General features: G+C 28.8%; 1 protein-coding gene across 1 annotated transcript in view; it reads right to left on the reverse strand.

The window, feature by feature from the left end:
- Positions 1-1,012: 1,012 nt before the first annotated feature.
- Positions 1,013-17,269, reverse strand: part of eIF3a (eukaryotic translation initiation factor 3 subunit a) — a 42,145-nt gene continuing 25,888 nt past the window's right edge. The window contains exons 6-20 of the mRNA XM_067273333.1: positions 16,385-16,593; positions 16,137-16,311; positions 15,862-16,062; positions 15,670-15,786; positions 14,790-15,113; positions 13,735-13,944; positions 13,519-13,623; positions 10,297-10,410; positions 10,090-10,212; positions 9,831-9,984; positions 9,622-9,754; positions 4,834-4,868; positions 4,397-4,618; positions 3,793-4,332; positions 1,013-1,837 (exon numbers count right to left, since the gene is read on the reverse strand). Of these exons, the coding sequence (XP_067129434.1) occupies positions 1,731-1,837; positions 3,793-4,332; positions 4,397-4,618; positions 4,834-4,868; positions 9,622-9,754; positions 9,831-9,984; positions 10,090-10,212; positions 10,297-10,410; positions 13,519-13,623; positions 13,735-13,944; positions 14,790-15,113; positions 15,670-15,786; positions 15,862-16,062; positions 16,137-16,311; positions 16,385-16,593 (2,769 nt within the window). The 3' untranslated portion in view covers positions 1,013-1,730. The remainder of the gene's footprint in view (positions 1,838-3,792; positions 4,333-4,396; positions 4,619-4,833; positions 4,869-9,621; positions 9,755-9,830; positions 9,985-10,089; positions 10,213-10,296; positions 10,411-13,518; positions 13,624-13,734; positions 13,945-14,789; positions 15,114-15,669; positions 15,787-15,861; positions 16,063-16,136; positions 16,312-16,384; positions 16,594-17,269) is intronic.

A 17,269-nucleotide genomic window follows, 5' to 3' on the forward strand; every position in this document is an offset into this window, starting at 1 on the left:
AAAGATCAACAGATTGACTACCGTGAGATACTGTATGTTGAAATTCATAGCAGTCTGATTAATGGCAAAGTTATTATTAAGAACCTATATAAATCCAAAATAAAAAATAACTTCAAAGATGAAGCAGAGATGTCAGACATGAAAAGTCAGATCTATATTTCTGTCTTTGATTCTTTGGTATTACAATATATCTGTGATAACATCTTAAGTTTAATAACAATTATGTAACACTAAACCCAAACCTCTAAATGTGACACACACACAGACAGCCGCCCAGCATGGACTGAGATGGGCTGCAATCCCGGCCTCCTGCCACTGTCCCTGGAACCCTCGTCAGAACAACCTTGCATACAGTCGTCAATTGAGAATCTGAATGCTGAAATCTGTTCATTCTCGGGATCCTTCACAGCCCCCAACTTCTGCACCACTTCAAGCCTCTTTGCCTTTTCAACCAGTTCAGCATTGTCTGCCAGTTGGAGTTCCAAATGGTGGAAAACATTTTGAGGAAGAGTGCAAATACAATATTATTCAAAGATGCAATTTTTATTTTAAACTAATTTTTCCTTTTGTTACATAATCAATTCGTAATGTTTAATATGGTCAAATTTTATTAGTATTCTATAAATTACCGTATATAATATGAAATTAATATTCTTTTAGTATTATTTAAGCTATAATTTAAATAAAGACTAATGATAAAAGCAGCAAAAATCACCCATAGAATGACAGATAAGACTATTAATCATTTAAGAATATAACAATCAACATTTTCTTTTGATTCTATTTTCTACTGATTATTTGTTTTGAAGAATCATTTTAGGACATAAATTGAGAAATTAATTTCTTCATAAAAATAGTACATTAAAGAAAAATACATTTTATTATTTATAGTTAAATTAGCAAATAACTATGAAAATTAAGGAAAATGATAATGATTATTTTTTATTATTTAATTTTTCTTCAATAAATTTGAATAGATGTGTATATTATTTAAAGTTTGAACAGTCAGAAATCCAATGATATGCAGATATTTATTTAACTGTAAAACTTACATATTAAAAAATTATATCCTACTGAGAATCAGTAACTAAAAATTAATTTTTCATATTGTGATCATAAAACTAATTTATCTATTATTGATGTAAAATATCTTTCAAAAAGCATTGAGATATGACATCTCTATGCATAATATATTATTTATACAAATCCCTGTTCAGTTAATTTTTAAAATAGAAGATATATGGCTGTAAATTTCCAAAAGAAGAGTTTATGAGAGATGATTTATTAAATTACTGTACTGAGAAAAATTACCAATTAGCTCAAATATGCAACAATCCAAAAAAAAAGGAAAAAAATTATACATACTTTGTTACAGAAATTCATCATAAAATATGCATGTTTTTTAAATGAAACATTAAATTCTTATTAAAATTTGCAAAATTTAAAGATCATTCATATTATCAATAAAATAATTATGATAATCAGATTTTGCTTTATTCTCATACTATTTCCATAATTAGTAAGACCAGTATAGTAATACGATAAAAAAAATCAATGTTAATAATTTAGCAATAACCATATAAACTAGAATAAGATGATTTGAAAATTTTAAATGCTGATTTTATATAGTTGATTATCAAAGCAAATCCCAAATCAAACGGAAGCCATTATCATTTTGCATATTTCTATGCAGACTTTTAAGGCGTCATTGAAGTAATCAATTTAATTTATTAACGACAGACACGCTTCCATCCTTCTTCATCTGGTTCTTCTTTGTTACGTAATCTGTCTGATCTCTTATCTTTACTGTCTCTCCACACATTGCTGCTACTTCCTTCTAAAATAAAAAAAAAAAAAAAAAATTCATTCATTAGAATTTTAAAACATGTTAGAAACATTACATTTATAACATTTCATTCATTGTTATTTCACATAGTATAGTATTATTTTAAAAAAAATGTAATTCATTTATTAACGAAATACAGTCAAATCACTAACAATATTAAGCAAAACAAGAAAAAAATATTGTAGAGGGATTTTAAAAATATTCCCCTCCTCTATACAAGTAGAGTTATTTCTGGAAAGTTAGACAATGTTAGAATATATATTATCATCATTAATAAAAAATTTAAATACTAAAATATCAAAAGCATGCTAAATCTGGAAATCTGTTCCCAGTTTTGTACTAACTGCCTGCAGGTAATGTTTTTGTGAAATTGTATATTAAGAATAATACTATATTTTGATTCTAAAATGAGTGCTACATTGAAATTAACTTACTGCATTATTATTGTGATAAAGAAAGGAAAGTATATGCAGTTTAACATATAGTTTAAAATCTCTTGCTAAACAATTTATTGAGTAAAAGATATCATTCACCTGGAAAAAGTTTTGTTAAGCTAGTATAAATTGTGTAGGGAATATTTCTTATTATTATGAAGGAATTTATCATTACAGTGGTGCCTCGTATAACGTACGCCTCGAATAACGGACGCTGCGAACAACGGACTTTCTGTTTGGCCGTTACGTGACTCGAGCAACGGACTGGCTGCGAACAACGGACTTTCTGTTTGGCCGTTACGCGACTCGAGCAACGGACTGGCTGCGAACAACAGACTTTTCGGCATAATTGGCGACTGCTCCATGGGTGCGTTCTTTAATAGCGGTTGCTCTGCGTCTCCGCTACTACGGGAGTGCGCTGCTGTTTGTAGGCATTTAGGAACGACGGTGAAAGAAAAAAGATGGTAGCGCCCGCACTATCGATAATATCGTGATGGAGGAATCTATAATTCTAAAATATGAGCTTTTAAAGGCAAAAGAAGGGTCCCAATTGTAAAATTTAACCATAAAATGGATTATTTGTTGAAAGAACATTCAAAATAGCCACGAAAAAAATTTGAATGCCGGCTACCATTCGAAAAAAATTCGTAAAGACACATCACCGCGTGCGCTACTCGCGCTTTCAAATTTCTAAATTTTCGTTCATAAACCATATAATGGACTCAAAAACGAAACTATCTGAGCTATGGAGGACGCCATGTTGCTTTCCGCCGTAAACTACTGCTACAAGCGACCGTTTTTGCCGTTCGACAGTGCGCACTCCCACTGGAATTTAGGAACACGTTCCGCAGGAATTTTTAAACTAATGTCGCTCGCGCAGAGTTATGCGGAGGAATAAAAGAACACACCCCATGTTAATTTTTTTATGATACAGTACGGTTATTTTATGCTGCGGAACGAATTAGATGTTTTAACATGTATTTCTACGGGAAAATGCGTTTCGTATAACGGACGTTTCACTTAACGGACGTGCACCTGGAACGGATTAAGTACGTTATATGAGGCACCACTGTATATCAAAAATTGCTGTAGTGAGATTTGACTATATTCTGTTTTACATCACTATACTTCTTTTTAAATAGAGTTAAGAATATAGATAATGGAATGAACTCTGCTACAACAGCAACCACTGTTAATAAGATTTGTACATTCATTCATCACTCACTATTATTAGTAAATAATGGTGCAATTTAAGCTGTCTCATATACAAGACATTTGTTTTTATATCTATCGATCATCAATTATGTAAAAAGAAAAAAAAAGAAAAAATGCAGTTTAAACAATATGGACATATCCAGCTTTTGCATTATGTTTAGATTAAGACTCAAAAAATGAATAGAATTTATTTTAACAGTGCTTTTGTTTTAAAATATGTTGATAAAGATTCTCCTAATACAACACATATTTCTATCAAACATTTTCTTCAGAAGATCAAAAAATATTTAAAATTACCTTTCTTCATTGAGCTTCTCCAATTTCCATCTTCACTAGGTTTGTTACGATCATCACTGCCCATACGCCTATCTTCTCTATCACGAGGACCACGGGGTGGAATACGATCACTATAACCTCCTCTATCTCTGTTAGTACGCTCCCTATCTCTATTTCTATCAAAGTCTCTGTCTCGACGATCAAAATCTCTTTCTTTGTTTCTATCAAACTCTCTATCACGACGATCAAACTCTCTATCTCTACGTTCGTCTCGTCTGTCAAAGTCTCCAGGTCGTCTATTATAATCCCTATCACGTCTATCATCCCTATTTCTATCAAAATCTCTATCTCTTCGATCAAAATCTCTTCTTTCATCCCTGTTAAATTCTCTATCACGACGATCAAACTCTTTATTATCCCTGCGATCTCTCCAACTTTTATCATCTCTATCAATATCTCGATCAAATCCACGTCCATATTCTGAACGTTCTTCTTGTGGTTTTCGCCAATCTTCATGTTCAGGATAAGGTGCTCGACGGACTTGAGGAAAGCGGCGATCTCCTGTATAATATTATGTTAAAATAAAACAGTTTACAAGTATCAAAATAGACATATAATTAATTACCATCATCTCGTCTCCAAGAATCTTCTCTCTCATCTCTCTCTTTGCGAGGTTGTCTTCTCCAATCATCATCAGGATAGGAACGTACAGGTTCTTCTACTCTTTTAGGAATATCTTCATCTTTTTTTCTCCATGTATTCTCATCATCCTTTCCTCGAACATCTTTATCTGAATCTCTTGGACGCCAACTATCTCTCTTTGCCAATTCTCTCTCTCTCCAGCTTCCTTCAATAATAAAATTTTAAGCCAGAATAAGTTAATGTTCAATGATTTATTTCATTTTATTATTATTATTTAAGACTGTTTTATACATTTAATTTTTATTCTAGTAATACTTACAGAATTATATATCATAAAAGTAACATACAACCAACATATAAGTTTAGAAACACAAACTAGATTATTATTTACTATAAATTAATTTTTATAATTGTCCTTACCGGATGGTTTCCATGGCTCTGAACGTTTCTCTTCTCTATAGAAGCAAAAAAATTTAATAATTGCAAATGTAATCAAAATGAAACTTAAGTCAAGAAATAACAACAATAGAAATCATTATATAAAAGTATATTACTAAGAAGTAATAAAATCTAAATAAATTTTAAAAGTATAATTAAATAAAATGAATATTTGACATATGTAGAGAATAAATGTAATTAAATCTCATCATTTTAACTACTCACAAGATAATGGTTTTTTTCAAGTACAGAAAAAATATTGAAGTTATTATTATTAAAAAAGCAAATACAAAAGAAGTAGCTACCACTAGTTGTTAGCCAAATGGTGACAACTCAAGTTTGGCTATAAATTTCAACAAATACCTGTACTAAATTTCTAAAGTTTTAATATAAATATTTGAATGTATGTAAAATTTAAATATTTTGTTTACCTATTACAAACAGTAATATCCTGCTTTAATATTTCTCAATTTAACATTTATCCGAACTTCATGTTCATTTTTAATTGTCCCAATTTCTATTGCTCCATAAAAACAATAGAATTTAGACCTCAATTTAGCATTTCTCAATTTTATGTTAGGCTTCAATTTTAAGGAGCTTTTTTTTTTAACTGAACTCCTACATTTGATTCGTGTGTCCTGATTTTTTACTAGTTGCATTGTTTCACAAGCAAAAAAAGAAAAAAAAAAAAAAAAAAAAAGAGTGAGAGAGAGATCTGGATTAGACTGATCTATGTTCTGAAGTATACAGTGACTATCAATAATAGATATTGCTATATTCAGAGATGTTACCATTAAATTTTAATATCGGAGCAATAACAGAAGAAATTATTACATGTAAATGTCAATTTCATTTATTGCAATTGCTTTTCATCATTTTCCCAAATCGCCACTTTAAACTTGCTTCAATGTTAGGATATGGGTCCCCAAGAAAATATTAAAGAGAAGGTTCTACTATTCAAATCTATACATATATACAAAAACCCATTTGTTGAATGCACTTAGTTATAAATAGAAATTCTATGAAACTGAATGAAATAACATTAAACATGAAATTATAAGATTAAATGTAAGAAAGAAAAAAACATTATACTATACTAGTAGTGCTGCAGAATTAATGCCACTACAGTATTTAAAACTTATTATATAAATGTTAAAAATAAAGCTTTTTAAAAATGTTAATTTATAAGAAACAATACTTATTTCATTAAATTTAGAGGAAAAGTCTTGATAGACATTTGATTTCCACCCCCTACAAAAACATATCATAAAAACTAATAACACCCCTTAAAACAAAAAATAAAATAAAAACAACAAGGTAACAAATCTTAAAACAGAGCACTTTTTTACATTTCAATTTAAAATCAGGGAGATCAAGATGTAAAAATTCATGAAAATTATTAAGATTTTACAATATAGGGTAGAAGAAAGATCGTTGGGATAGATTCAGATGATAAAAAAGGAGTAAAAACATTAGCAAAAGAGTGAAGTTTTCTCAACAATTTGAAGTAAAAACCAATCTTCATAAATAAGACCATTAAAATATTTGTAATATATTAACTCTGATCAAACTATTTAATTTTCTTGAAGAAAGATGAGAAGCCCAGGCAAATTCTAGCAATATTAGAGTCAACAGTGAAAGGCAAATTGCATATTTTGTTAAATGTAAGATATATCTTAATAGCAGCAGAAATAATCTTGTGTAAAAGGGAAGGTGCAGCCATTGACCAGATGGGCAGTCCCTACTCAGTGCAAGATTGAAAATTAGCATTAAAAAAAATGATCTGCAATGCTCTTTTATTAATTAAAGATGGGCTTACAAAATTTCCATAAAATTCCATGTCTGATAGCCAGGAGATTTAACTAGTTTATCAATATGATTTTTAAAAGTAAGTTTGGTGTCAAAAACTATGCCTAAATCAATGATAGAAGTTAAGTAATTAATTGGATTAGAATTGATGTAAAAAACAGGCAATGGAGGATTATGAATCAAAGTGTAACACATAACCACTGTTTTTTCTGTATTAATTTTTAGGTTTGTAGATTTAAGCATACTTATTAATAAATAGATATCAGACTGTAAGATAGATGGATCAGAACAGATTAGTTTAAGTCAATAACATAAAATTAAACTATTATACAAGATTTAAGATGGCAGAAAAGTTGATTTAAATACAGTGGAACCTTGCTTAACAAGCACTTCATATAACAAGCAAAACAAATTGTAAAAAAATGACCACTTAACAAACGATGTTTTTGCATGACGAGTGACAAGGAGAAAGGAAGTCCCAGATTGTGCACATGCTCCATCAGTCTATGTTTAGCATTTGTTTCGCTAGCATCTTAGTGTCGTTTGTAATCAAACATTTTTCCAAACTTGTGTTCACACATATTACATATAAACATCAACAACCATCACCCATTATATAATAAACATGCCAAACAATACTTCAAATCCTTGGGCTATGTAAAGGCTATAAATATTAGAAATTAATTAATTTGCCTAGAGGTAGGCAATTATGCTGTCATCTTGTATTAAATTTAATAATTACAAATAATTAATTTTTAATTTAGACATTTTAAAAACTTAATTTGGAATTGGTCATTAAATTTAATACAAGATGGCAGCATAACTACCTATCTCTAGGCAAATTAAATAATTTCTAATATTTATTTATAGCCTTTACATAGCCCCAAAATTTGGCATATCATCTGGCATGTTTATCAGACATATTATCTGTTGTTATTTTGTTTTCTGCAAATTGAATTCGTATTCCAGGTTGGTTCATTCTGTGCTAGAAGAAAACCCGAAAATGATTCATGCTCCTTAATGTATATTTTAATAATTTTCTATGAATAAATGTTATACATAAAATATTTGAGTATTTTTTTTGGCATGGAATACATTATCGTATTTTACATTAATTTATATGGGGAAACCATTTCATTTAACAAGTGTTTTGCATTATGGGTAAGATTCTGGAATGAATTATGCTCGTTAAGCAAGGTTCCACTGTATATTGAAAAGAAAAGGCCACTAAGAATAGATCCTTGTTGAATACCACATAAAGGAACAAAATCAAAGAAAGTATAATCACCTATTTTAATTTTATATGTTCTTAATAATAAATAATTTTTGAACCAAGAATGAATTGCAGGACCAAAATTATATTTATGTACGATAATAGGTAATACAGAATTGAATGCACTGCTTATATCAATATATACAATGTAACATGGCTGCTTATTTTTGAAATCATTAATTATATAAGACAAAGTTTGTAATAAGTTTGTTGCCGTTGAATGGTGGCAAATGCCATAATGTTGAAAAGAAAGAAGTTTATTAGATAAAGAAGAGTAGATTCTATGGTATATACAGATTTCAAAAATCTTTAACACTGAAGAAGAAAGTGTAATGGGTCAAACAAGGTTTTTATCCTTTTTTGGAACTGGAATAATTGTTGATGAGATCCATTGATTGAAAACATAACTGGATTGAATGTAATGAGAAAAAAGTTTGGAAAGTATAACAGCAGAAATAGATTGGGCAGATTTATAAAATGCAGCTGGAATATGATCCAGACTGAAAGTAGATGTATTAAGTAAATCAATAGCATATGAGACTTCTGAAAATAAGAAGGAAAAAGAATATATCTGAAGAAAACGTAAATGATTTGTAATCGGCTTCTGGAATAATATTACTGAACTTTTGTTTAAGATTAAAGATAAATATCATATACTGTATCATCATGAAACATAAAAATCCTATTAAGAGTATTCCTAGAAAACTTGGGGGGTATGAAAACCCAGTCTTGGGGTCAGAGGCAAAAGAATTGACTATTCTATTAAAATAATTAAAAAAAGACAATGAACATTCCTTATGATATCATTTTTGTATAACTCGATGTAGGTATATAGGTTTCTTGGATTGCCAGATTTTTTCCACTTGCACCATTGTTTTCTAAGCATATTTTGTAGTTTTTTAAGATGAGCAGAAAACCATTTGTATGAAGAAATATCAATTTTTTGTAATTTTAAATACTTTTCAATGGTTGACTTAAAATATTATAGGTGAGATTGGTAATAACAGAAACTGGAAAAGAAGATTTTAAAAATGATCAATCCATACACTTAAATATCTAGAAGCAGCTTTTTGATTAAATTGTGACTAAATAGGAACTTTAACAAAACATTAAGTTTTACAAGTTTCAGTAAAAATTGAAATGTCTAAACAAAGTTTTATTATACATTGATTAAAACATATTTATCTTATTATATTAAATTATTTTTTTCAAACTTTTGTATAGTTATAGAACTAAAGATAACAATTAAACATTATAATTAAATTAATAGCTAATCATGATTATTTTGTTTCTCTTGTAAAATGAATTTTATCAAGAAGTACCTGATTATGTAATGTGTACATAACCACTGTTTTTTCTGTATTAATTTTTAGGTTTGCAGATTTAAGCATACTTATTAATAAATAGATATCAGACTGTAAGATAGATGGATCAGAACAGATTAGTTTAAGTCAATAACATAAAATTAAACTATTATACAAGATTTAATAGTGTTGATTGAACACTTGTAAAGATTTACAAGTGTTGTAATGCTAGTAAATTTAATTTATAAAGTAAATTTTTCTCAATAAATCATACAGTGGAAAATGCATACACAAAATTAATCCTTGTACAAAATATAAGTATTATTAAATTAAACAAATGCATTTTAAAATAAAATTTCAAAATATTTTCTATTTTAAACTTACGTAGTTTCTTTTTCTTCTCTCTCTTTCTTTAATGCCTCCTCCTTCTGCTGTTTCATTTTTTCTTCCAATTCTTTCTCTCTTGCACGTTTCTTAGCTTCTATTTCTTCTAATTTTGCCATTCTTGCTTCATATTCTGCAATTTTTGAATAAAATTTAAATATTTATACATATAAAAATATTTTATTTATTATTATTTTTTTAAAATAAACCTCTCTTTTCCTCTTGTTGTTTTTTTTCTTCAGCTTCTTTTTTCTTCATAAGCAACCAATGCTTTCTTTGTTCTTCTCTTCGTTCTGCTTTTCGCTGTTCTAAACGTTTATTTCTTTCCTCATTTAACATTTTTTCAAATTCCATTAATTTTTCCTATAATTTTTATATAGTTATTACTTAATATTTATTTGCCAAAGTAATATACAATTTTATTAATTATTACAAATTATTAAAAATAAAATTACTAAAATTACATACTTTATAAACAGAACTTCTTCCTGCTTTCAACCGTTCCAAGAATTTATTTTTATCTTCCCTCATTCTTAATAAACGATCTCTATGTTCCAGAGCAGACTGTCTTTCTTCTTTCAATTTACTTATCTATAAATTATAATAAAATCTTTTAACATATTTACCTTAGTTTAAATTTTAACTTGACTAAAGTTATCTAAAATCTAAATTTACTCTTTCTTTTTCCTGTTGTTCCCAAAACTTTTGATCTTCAATCCTAAATTCTTCATAAGCTTTTTGCAACAATGGAATTTCTTCTAATCTTTTTGCTCTTTCCAAGTGATCAACCTAAAATAGTTTTTAGTTATAAAAAGTTAAAAGTATGATTAATGGTTTTATTAAATGTTAATTTTTAGAAAAATTGGATTAATTCAAGAATAAAAGGAAGTATGAAATAGTTGCCAAAGCAGCAATAATAAAATAATTTTTAATTTTGCCCAATGCAACATGTTAAGCAAATTTTGATTCTATATTTAAGCAGTGCATAAACTTTAAATTAAGAATTTCCATTATCAATAATACAATGCCATATTATATGTATATGACAGAGTTTAGTGAACACACTTGAATAACTGTGAATAAATGGGAAAAATTTAATAACAAACATTTTCAGATGTTTCTAACAACCTTCTTTCAGTAGAATATGTAATGGAATGCCACAATGGTAGTTTGTATAAAAATATTCCCTATAGTAAATATTTTTATATAAACCACCAGTGGCATTTTAAAATGTTCAATTATTAAACTTTTGTTGTTTATTCAAGGTTATTTGAGTGTTATCATCTTTGCAAAGCAGCCTTGATTTAGTTATAATGACCAAATTTAGACAGTTTAAAAAGTAAGCTCTAAATTTCAAATAGAAACGAGAAAAATGATAATATTTTGAAATGATTATGTATATAAACAAGTAAATTAAAATTTATTTATATTAACAACAATAATCAAAACAGAAAATAATTTATACATTAATAGTCAAAGTTTTCAATAAAATAAAAAGTAAGGATATAAAAATTACCAAAATAATCATTTAAATATATAAGCTTTGTTAAAAAAGAAATCTGGATTATTTTCACACATTAAAAGTGAGGTTTATTAAAAAAAAGTTTTAAAACATATTCACAAGTATTTTCTAAAACCATTTTCTAAATATGAAAGTAATAATGGTACAATTAAAAAGATATTTATTTTGGAAAAAATTTTAGAAAGTTCTAGGAAGATTTGAGGCCTTTTTTGCAAAATCAACATATGTCAAAATTGGGCAGAAATAGGCTTTTCATAGCATCTGGCAACTCTAATGGTGGGTGACTTACCCATGAAATATTATGCAACAGCAGAAAATGCTAACAGAGATATTTTACATGAAAGATTTTGAGGTTTTAGAAAAACCATATATCAGTAGGTAATTTCATGATTTATTCACAAAAACAGCAGATGTCTCTGACAATTACTGTTTTTGTGAGAAAGGATTACCTACAAGAGGGCCAACTACATTGTACGGTATTCTGCATCAAAATAACCTTGACATCATTTGAAGATGTCTAATATTGGTGGGGTGTTTGCTGCCACAAAAGATGTTATTTGAGAAGCCAAAGTTCATGGAATTAGCCACAAACCACAAAAGAAAGGAAATATGAAAAGTGTCATGGCTCCTTATTGCAGGTATATAAACATCACCCATATCAGTATAGATTATAAACAAGTCACTGAAGAAAGAGATTGTTCAAATCTGTGACATATTCTGATTAAAAGCAGCTGGAAGTGGATCAATGAGTCGACATTGCCACAAGTCTACAAAGATCAAATACTTACATGAGACAAGAAATTTGTGGACTGCTTGAAGTTGTCAGCTTTCCTACAGAAGGAAGAGAATAAGTAGTTCTATAAAAGTCTGTCAAGTGTTGCAGGAGATAAACAATATGTGGACAATGAAGAGGAAGACAACAGCAATGGCTGTGAAGACAGATTGCAAATTATGTGCGCAAACTTTTTCATGTAAAAATAACTATGTAAATAAAGGTTCTGAAAAGAACAGCATACGTTAGTTATCAAAAATTTCTTGGACCCTATCAAAGGCAATATTCTGACAATACACCAAAATCTTCAGACCAGCTCACTGTTTTGAAAAAAATCAGGACATGGGAGTAAAAAATCTCCACCTGCAGTGCATTTTAATGATTTTTTCATTTTCCCAACAGTACATATTTTGACATGCTGCTTTTACAAAAAAAGGCTTCATCTGGAAAAATCTTGGAAAGACAAGAAGATTATCTGTCATTTCCGACAAAGTACTTTGAAAACATTTTGCTCTTGTCAGTTTAAATGTGTATTTGTTTAGGAGTCCTTTTAATGCTTTTATAAATTGGCTGCCTGCAATACAATTTTTGGGTTGCAATTTGAAAAATTTATAGACCTATAAATTCCCACTGGCATTCATCATCTGTCCTTTAATCTCAAGAATGGAGTTAGATAGATGAAATCCGAGACCAGATATGGAAACCTTTGACACATAGAAGCCCTGATTAACTTCCGATGCAATCCAGAAATCACATTATTTCAATTCAAAATTCTCCCTGAAAGCAGTGAATAGATGACTGGCACAACTCTATTGTTAAAGGAAAAGTATGATGTACAGGGACAAGTCACTACTAGTTTGAGGTTGAGAGCATATATTTTAAATTAAATAAATTAAAAAATATAATTAAAACTTGCAGCCCAGTATTGTGACAATGTCACAATAAGTAATTGCTCATTCTCTTTAAAATGCCAGGGTATGAAGGAACTGAGGATAACTGATGGACTGACATTACACAAACAACAGATCAAACTTTTAATGAATCTAAACTAGTTTCTTTTAAAGCTGTTAATAACTGATTTTATTATGACTGGAGGAAAACTCAGTTTAAACATTTTTTAAATATATTTTCTAAGTTCCTATTTGGTTAAATCAGGTTTTAGCAGAATCACTTATTTGATATCAAATGTGCAAAACAGGTTGCCTATTGAGAATGGGATTATTTGATTATGTTTAATTTTCAGCCAATTATATAAAAACCTGCTAATCATCAGCTGCAAGGCTCTCTGAATTCAACACTAAGACTTTTACAGATTTACCTATTTTAAAATTAAACTGATTTTAATAACACAATTTTCATAAATTTAGAAAATAAGTGCAGTTTTTTTCCAAGTTTATAATACATATTATTTTTTTTTTCATTTTTTTAAGTTCCATTAACTGCTATTAAAACTTATCATAAGTGATAACTATATGTAAATTGAAGTGTTACAAAAGTTGAGCAAAAATTTTATTTCAAATTTTAATGAAGACATGTTAATCATTTAAAGTACTAAACAAGTAATTTTTACATATAAAAAGTTATTATAAAAACTTCAAATTACCTTTCTTTCCTGTTTTCTTAATTTGGCCTGCAATTCTTTCCTCTCTCTATCCAATTGTTCTACTTGACGACTTAAAATTTCTTCAGGATCTAGTTTTTGTAATTCCTAAATATAATTAACATACAATGTAATGAAAAGATAAACCTTTAAGTTACAGCATATATTATATGGTTTATCAAACTTCAAGTTTTATTTTTTAAAGTAACTTTTACTAACTTCTTCTTCTAATCCTTCAAATATTCGTGCTCCTAGTTCTGTTTTTTTAAGCTGTTCAATTTTCTCCATTACTACTTTTTTCTTTAGTTCATTCTGTTCTCGAAGAATACGCTGTTTTGCTCTTTCTTCTGTTTCTCTGGCCATTCTTTCCTTTTCGGCTTCTCTTAATTTTTGCTGTCTTTCTTCTAACTGTCGTCTTTCTTCTTCTTCCTTTTATTAGAAAGTTTTAAAAATAAAACATTTTATTATTTTATATATAACTAGCTGACCCGGCCACGCGTTGTTGTGGCTCAAAATGTATCTATTATAAATGTATAATATTTCCCCCGTGGGGGGAATTTCAAAAAATCCCTTCTTAGTGTACATTCTCTTGACGTACCCTATTAAAACGCAATCAAAAACGCCTCTAAAATAGTATAATAAAAGCAGAGTTCTTCACAGTAAGCCTTAATCCTGTCCCTCTCCCCCGCAAGGAAATATCGAAAAATCCCTTTTTAGTGTATATTCTGTTGACGTAACCTATTAAAACGCAATTAAAAACGCAAAAAACCACATATAAAATAGTATAAATAGAAGCCAAGTTCTTCACAGTAAGCCTTAATCCTGTCCATCTCCCCCCGTGGGGGGAATTTCGACATGTATATTATATAAAAACACGTGCGTATTCGAATGCAACATTGTGTCAAAATTTCAAAGGAACCGGTAGGAACAAACAAACGTTATATTTTATTTATATAGATAGATAGAAAATGATCTGCTTTAGTCCATTTTCACAGAAAAGCAAACTTAGGTCATCGGAAGTTAGCGCCATCTGTTGGACATGAAAGCCTTAATCCATATATAAATATATTTTTGAAAGGGGGGAAATGGTGATTTTCACATACGCCAGAAACCTTTGCGGAAATGTATTAAACAACTTTCCAAAGTTTCATGGCAATCGGATAAATGGTGTGGTAATGCATGAAGGACAAACAAACAAACAAAAACAAAAACACAAACACACACTCGTTTTTATATATATAGATATAATTTGTATATTTTATTTTTAAACTTACTTTTTGATAGCTGAGATTTTCTATCATTTCCTTTCTTTCTTCAATAATTTGTCTTCTTTCAAGTATGCGCTGATGTTCTTTTTTAGAAGTGAGATTATATGCAGTTACAATTTGTTCTCTCAGTTCTTCTCTAGCTAATTTTATTTTTTCTGGTTGAATGAGCTCAACACACTTATGCAACACAGAATATAAAGTAACCAACTGACTGCGAATTTGTTCACTTGGCATACTTTGCAAGTGAGGACCTTCAACTATTTCTTCTCTCTGTGATACACTCAACTCAGATCCAAAATGTAGACAACGTTGCCTATGGTCAATTCTTACCTATAATAAACATTAATATAATGATAACATTATTAGAAGTACACATAAGATTGAGAGAGAATGAATCCCACACTGCCCATTCTATAATATACAGGGATTCATTTTATTAATAAATTTTATTTAAAACTTTTTAAAGTTTACTTATTTTACCATTTATTTAAGTATTTTACTATTATTTGTTTGATTTTTCGTCGGATGAATTTTACTATTATTGTTATTTATCCAGTTGCCACTATTATAACCATAATAAACATGTAATCATCCAGATATTATTGTGTTCATTGTGATTTTATGTATATATTTAACTACTGTAAATTTTGTAATGTTTTTATAACTAAATTGATGTAAAATAAAGAGGGCCAATGAGGGACATGTCCAAAATGCATATCCTCCAGAATTAATAAAGCCTGTATATCTAACTTTGTTGTGTATGATTCTTTCTCTCTAAAGTAATGTTATGCTTATGCCTAACAGTTAAAACAAGAAAACGTCACTGAAGTACAAATGGTAACATTTTTTATTTCAAGCTTTAATTCATACTTTAATAAACAATTACCTGTAAATCATTTCTACGAGCTGCTTCAACAACCATATTTTCTAAATAAAATGGAGTAGCAAAAGGTGTTAATTCTAACAATCTACTAAATTCAATAGATTGATAAACTTGAGAAACCTGAAAAATAATTTTTTTAAAAATAGAAATACACAGAAAATCCCATGTAACTAGAGATTAAGTATAATCATTTACTTCTTTTAAAAGTCTCATTATTGTAATATCTTGTAATGCTGAAATATATTGTCGGAGATCAGGATAGTCTTCCCATTTGTTAATAAAATCAAAACACTGAGAAACACGTGGACACAACTTAAGAGGATGAAAATCTGTCTCTAAAAGACGATACAATTCTTGTAGTTGGCTCGGTGCTGCTTGAATGACTCCAAAACGTATCTAAAAAAAAAAAAAATTATTAAAAATTCTAATAATTATTAATTTTAAAAATTTATATTTACTTATAGAATTACCAAATCTTTAACTAAAGATGATCTTGTTGGTGGATTTGATAGTCCTAAAAGCATGGCTAATAAACGATGATTTTTATCTATAACGTTTTCATCAGTTTCTACCAGTCTGTCAATTTCAGGCCTGTTGGGAGGCATTGGAACAGCAAGTGTTGCTAAAACAACACGAGAGGCCATTCTGCACAAAAAGAAACACTTTATAAGAATAATTTATTTTAAATGAAAATAACAACTTGAAAATAACTGTACACCTTTGAATTTCATCTTGGGTTATGTTCCTTTTTAATTCTCTAGAGAGATGAAATAATCTAAATAGAGCTGATGCATGAAACAATAAATTACCAGCTTTCCAAAAAACAAGAGATAATTTTTGATAATAATTTGCCATAAGCTGAGCTTTTGGTTGTTTTTTTGATAAGTTCATTAATCCATGAATATCTTCAATGGCTTTATAAGCTTCCTGTAAAATAAGTATTATTAACATTATGTAAATGAATATTATTATTATTATTTGCTACCCAGATTTGTGGCATTCAGCCTACTTCAGAATGATATATAAAAAAGGAGACGGCTCACAGACCCATTGCAATACTATCATCTTTAAGGAAGGTTTTTACAGCGATCAATGGCTAGAAGAAACACGATTGACGTCCGATACCTAATTTGCCTTCTCTAAAAACGATGGTACAGAAATAGCCATTTTTGTATTGATTTCAATTATTCAAATACAGTTATCTAGGAAAAGGCATAAAGTTTATGCAGCTTTTTTAGATCTGAAGAAGGCTTTTGACTCAGTTTCAATAGAATTAATGTGTGAAAAACTAGAAAAAAAATGGAGCAGATATCTTTTTCATAAATGCTATAAAATTTTTATTTGGTCACTATCATGTTACTATTAAATCTGGCAAAACTGTCTCCCCCCTTTGATATTTTTGGGGGTCTTTTACAAGGTAACCCATTATCGCCATTTTTGTTTAACTTTTTCATATTTGACATAAATAAACAATTTGATAAAGCAGAGGACGAAATAAGGATTGGAAATTGTATAATTCACTCAATACAATATGCAAACGATATTGTTTTACTTTCTAATACAAAAATTGGTCTCCAAAGAAAAATTAATTTAATGCAGAAGT

Source organism: Centruroides vittatus, unplaced genomic scaffold, assembly GCF_030686945.1.
Source record: "Centruroides vittatus isolate TY-2023 unplaced genomic scaffold, ASM3068694v2 contig_474, whole genome shotgun sequence".
In the NCBI taxonomy this organism is placed as follows: domain Eukaryota; kingdom Metazoa; phylum Arthropoda; class Arachnida; order Scorpiones; family Buthidae; genus Centruroides; species Centruroides vittatus.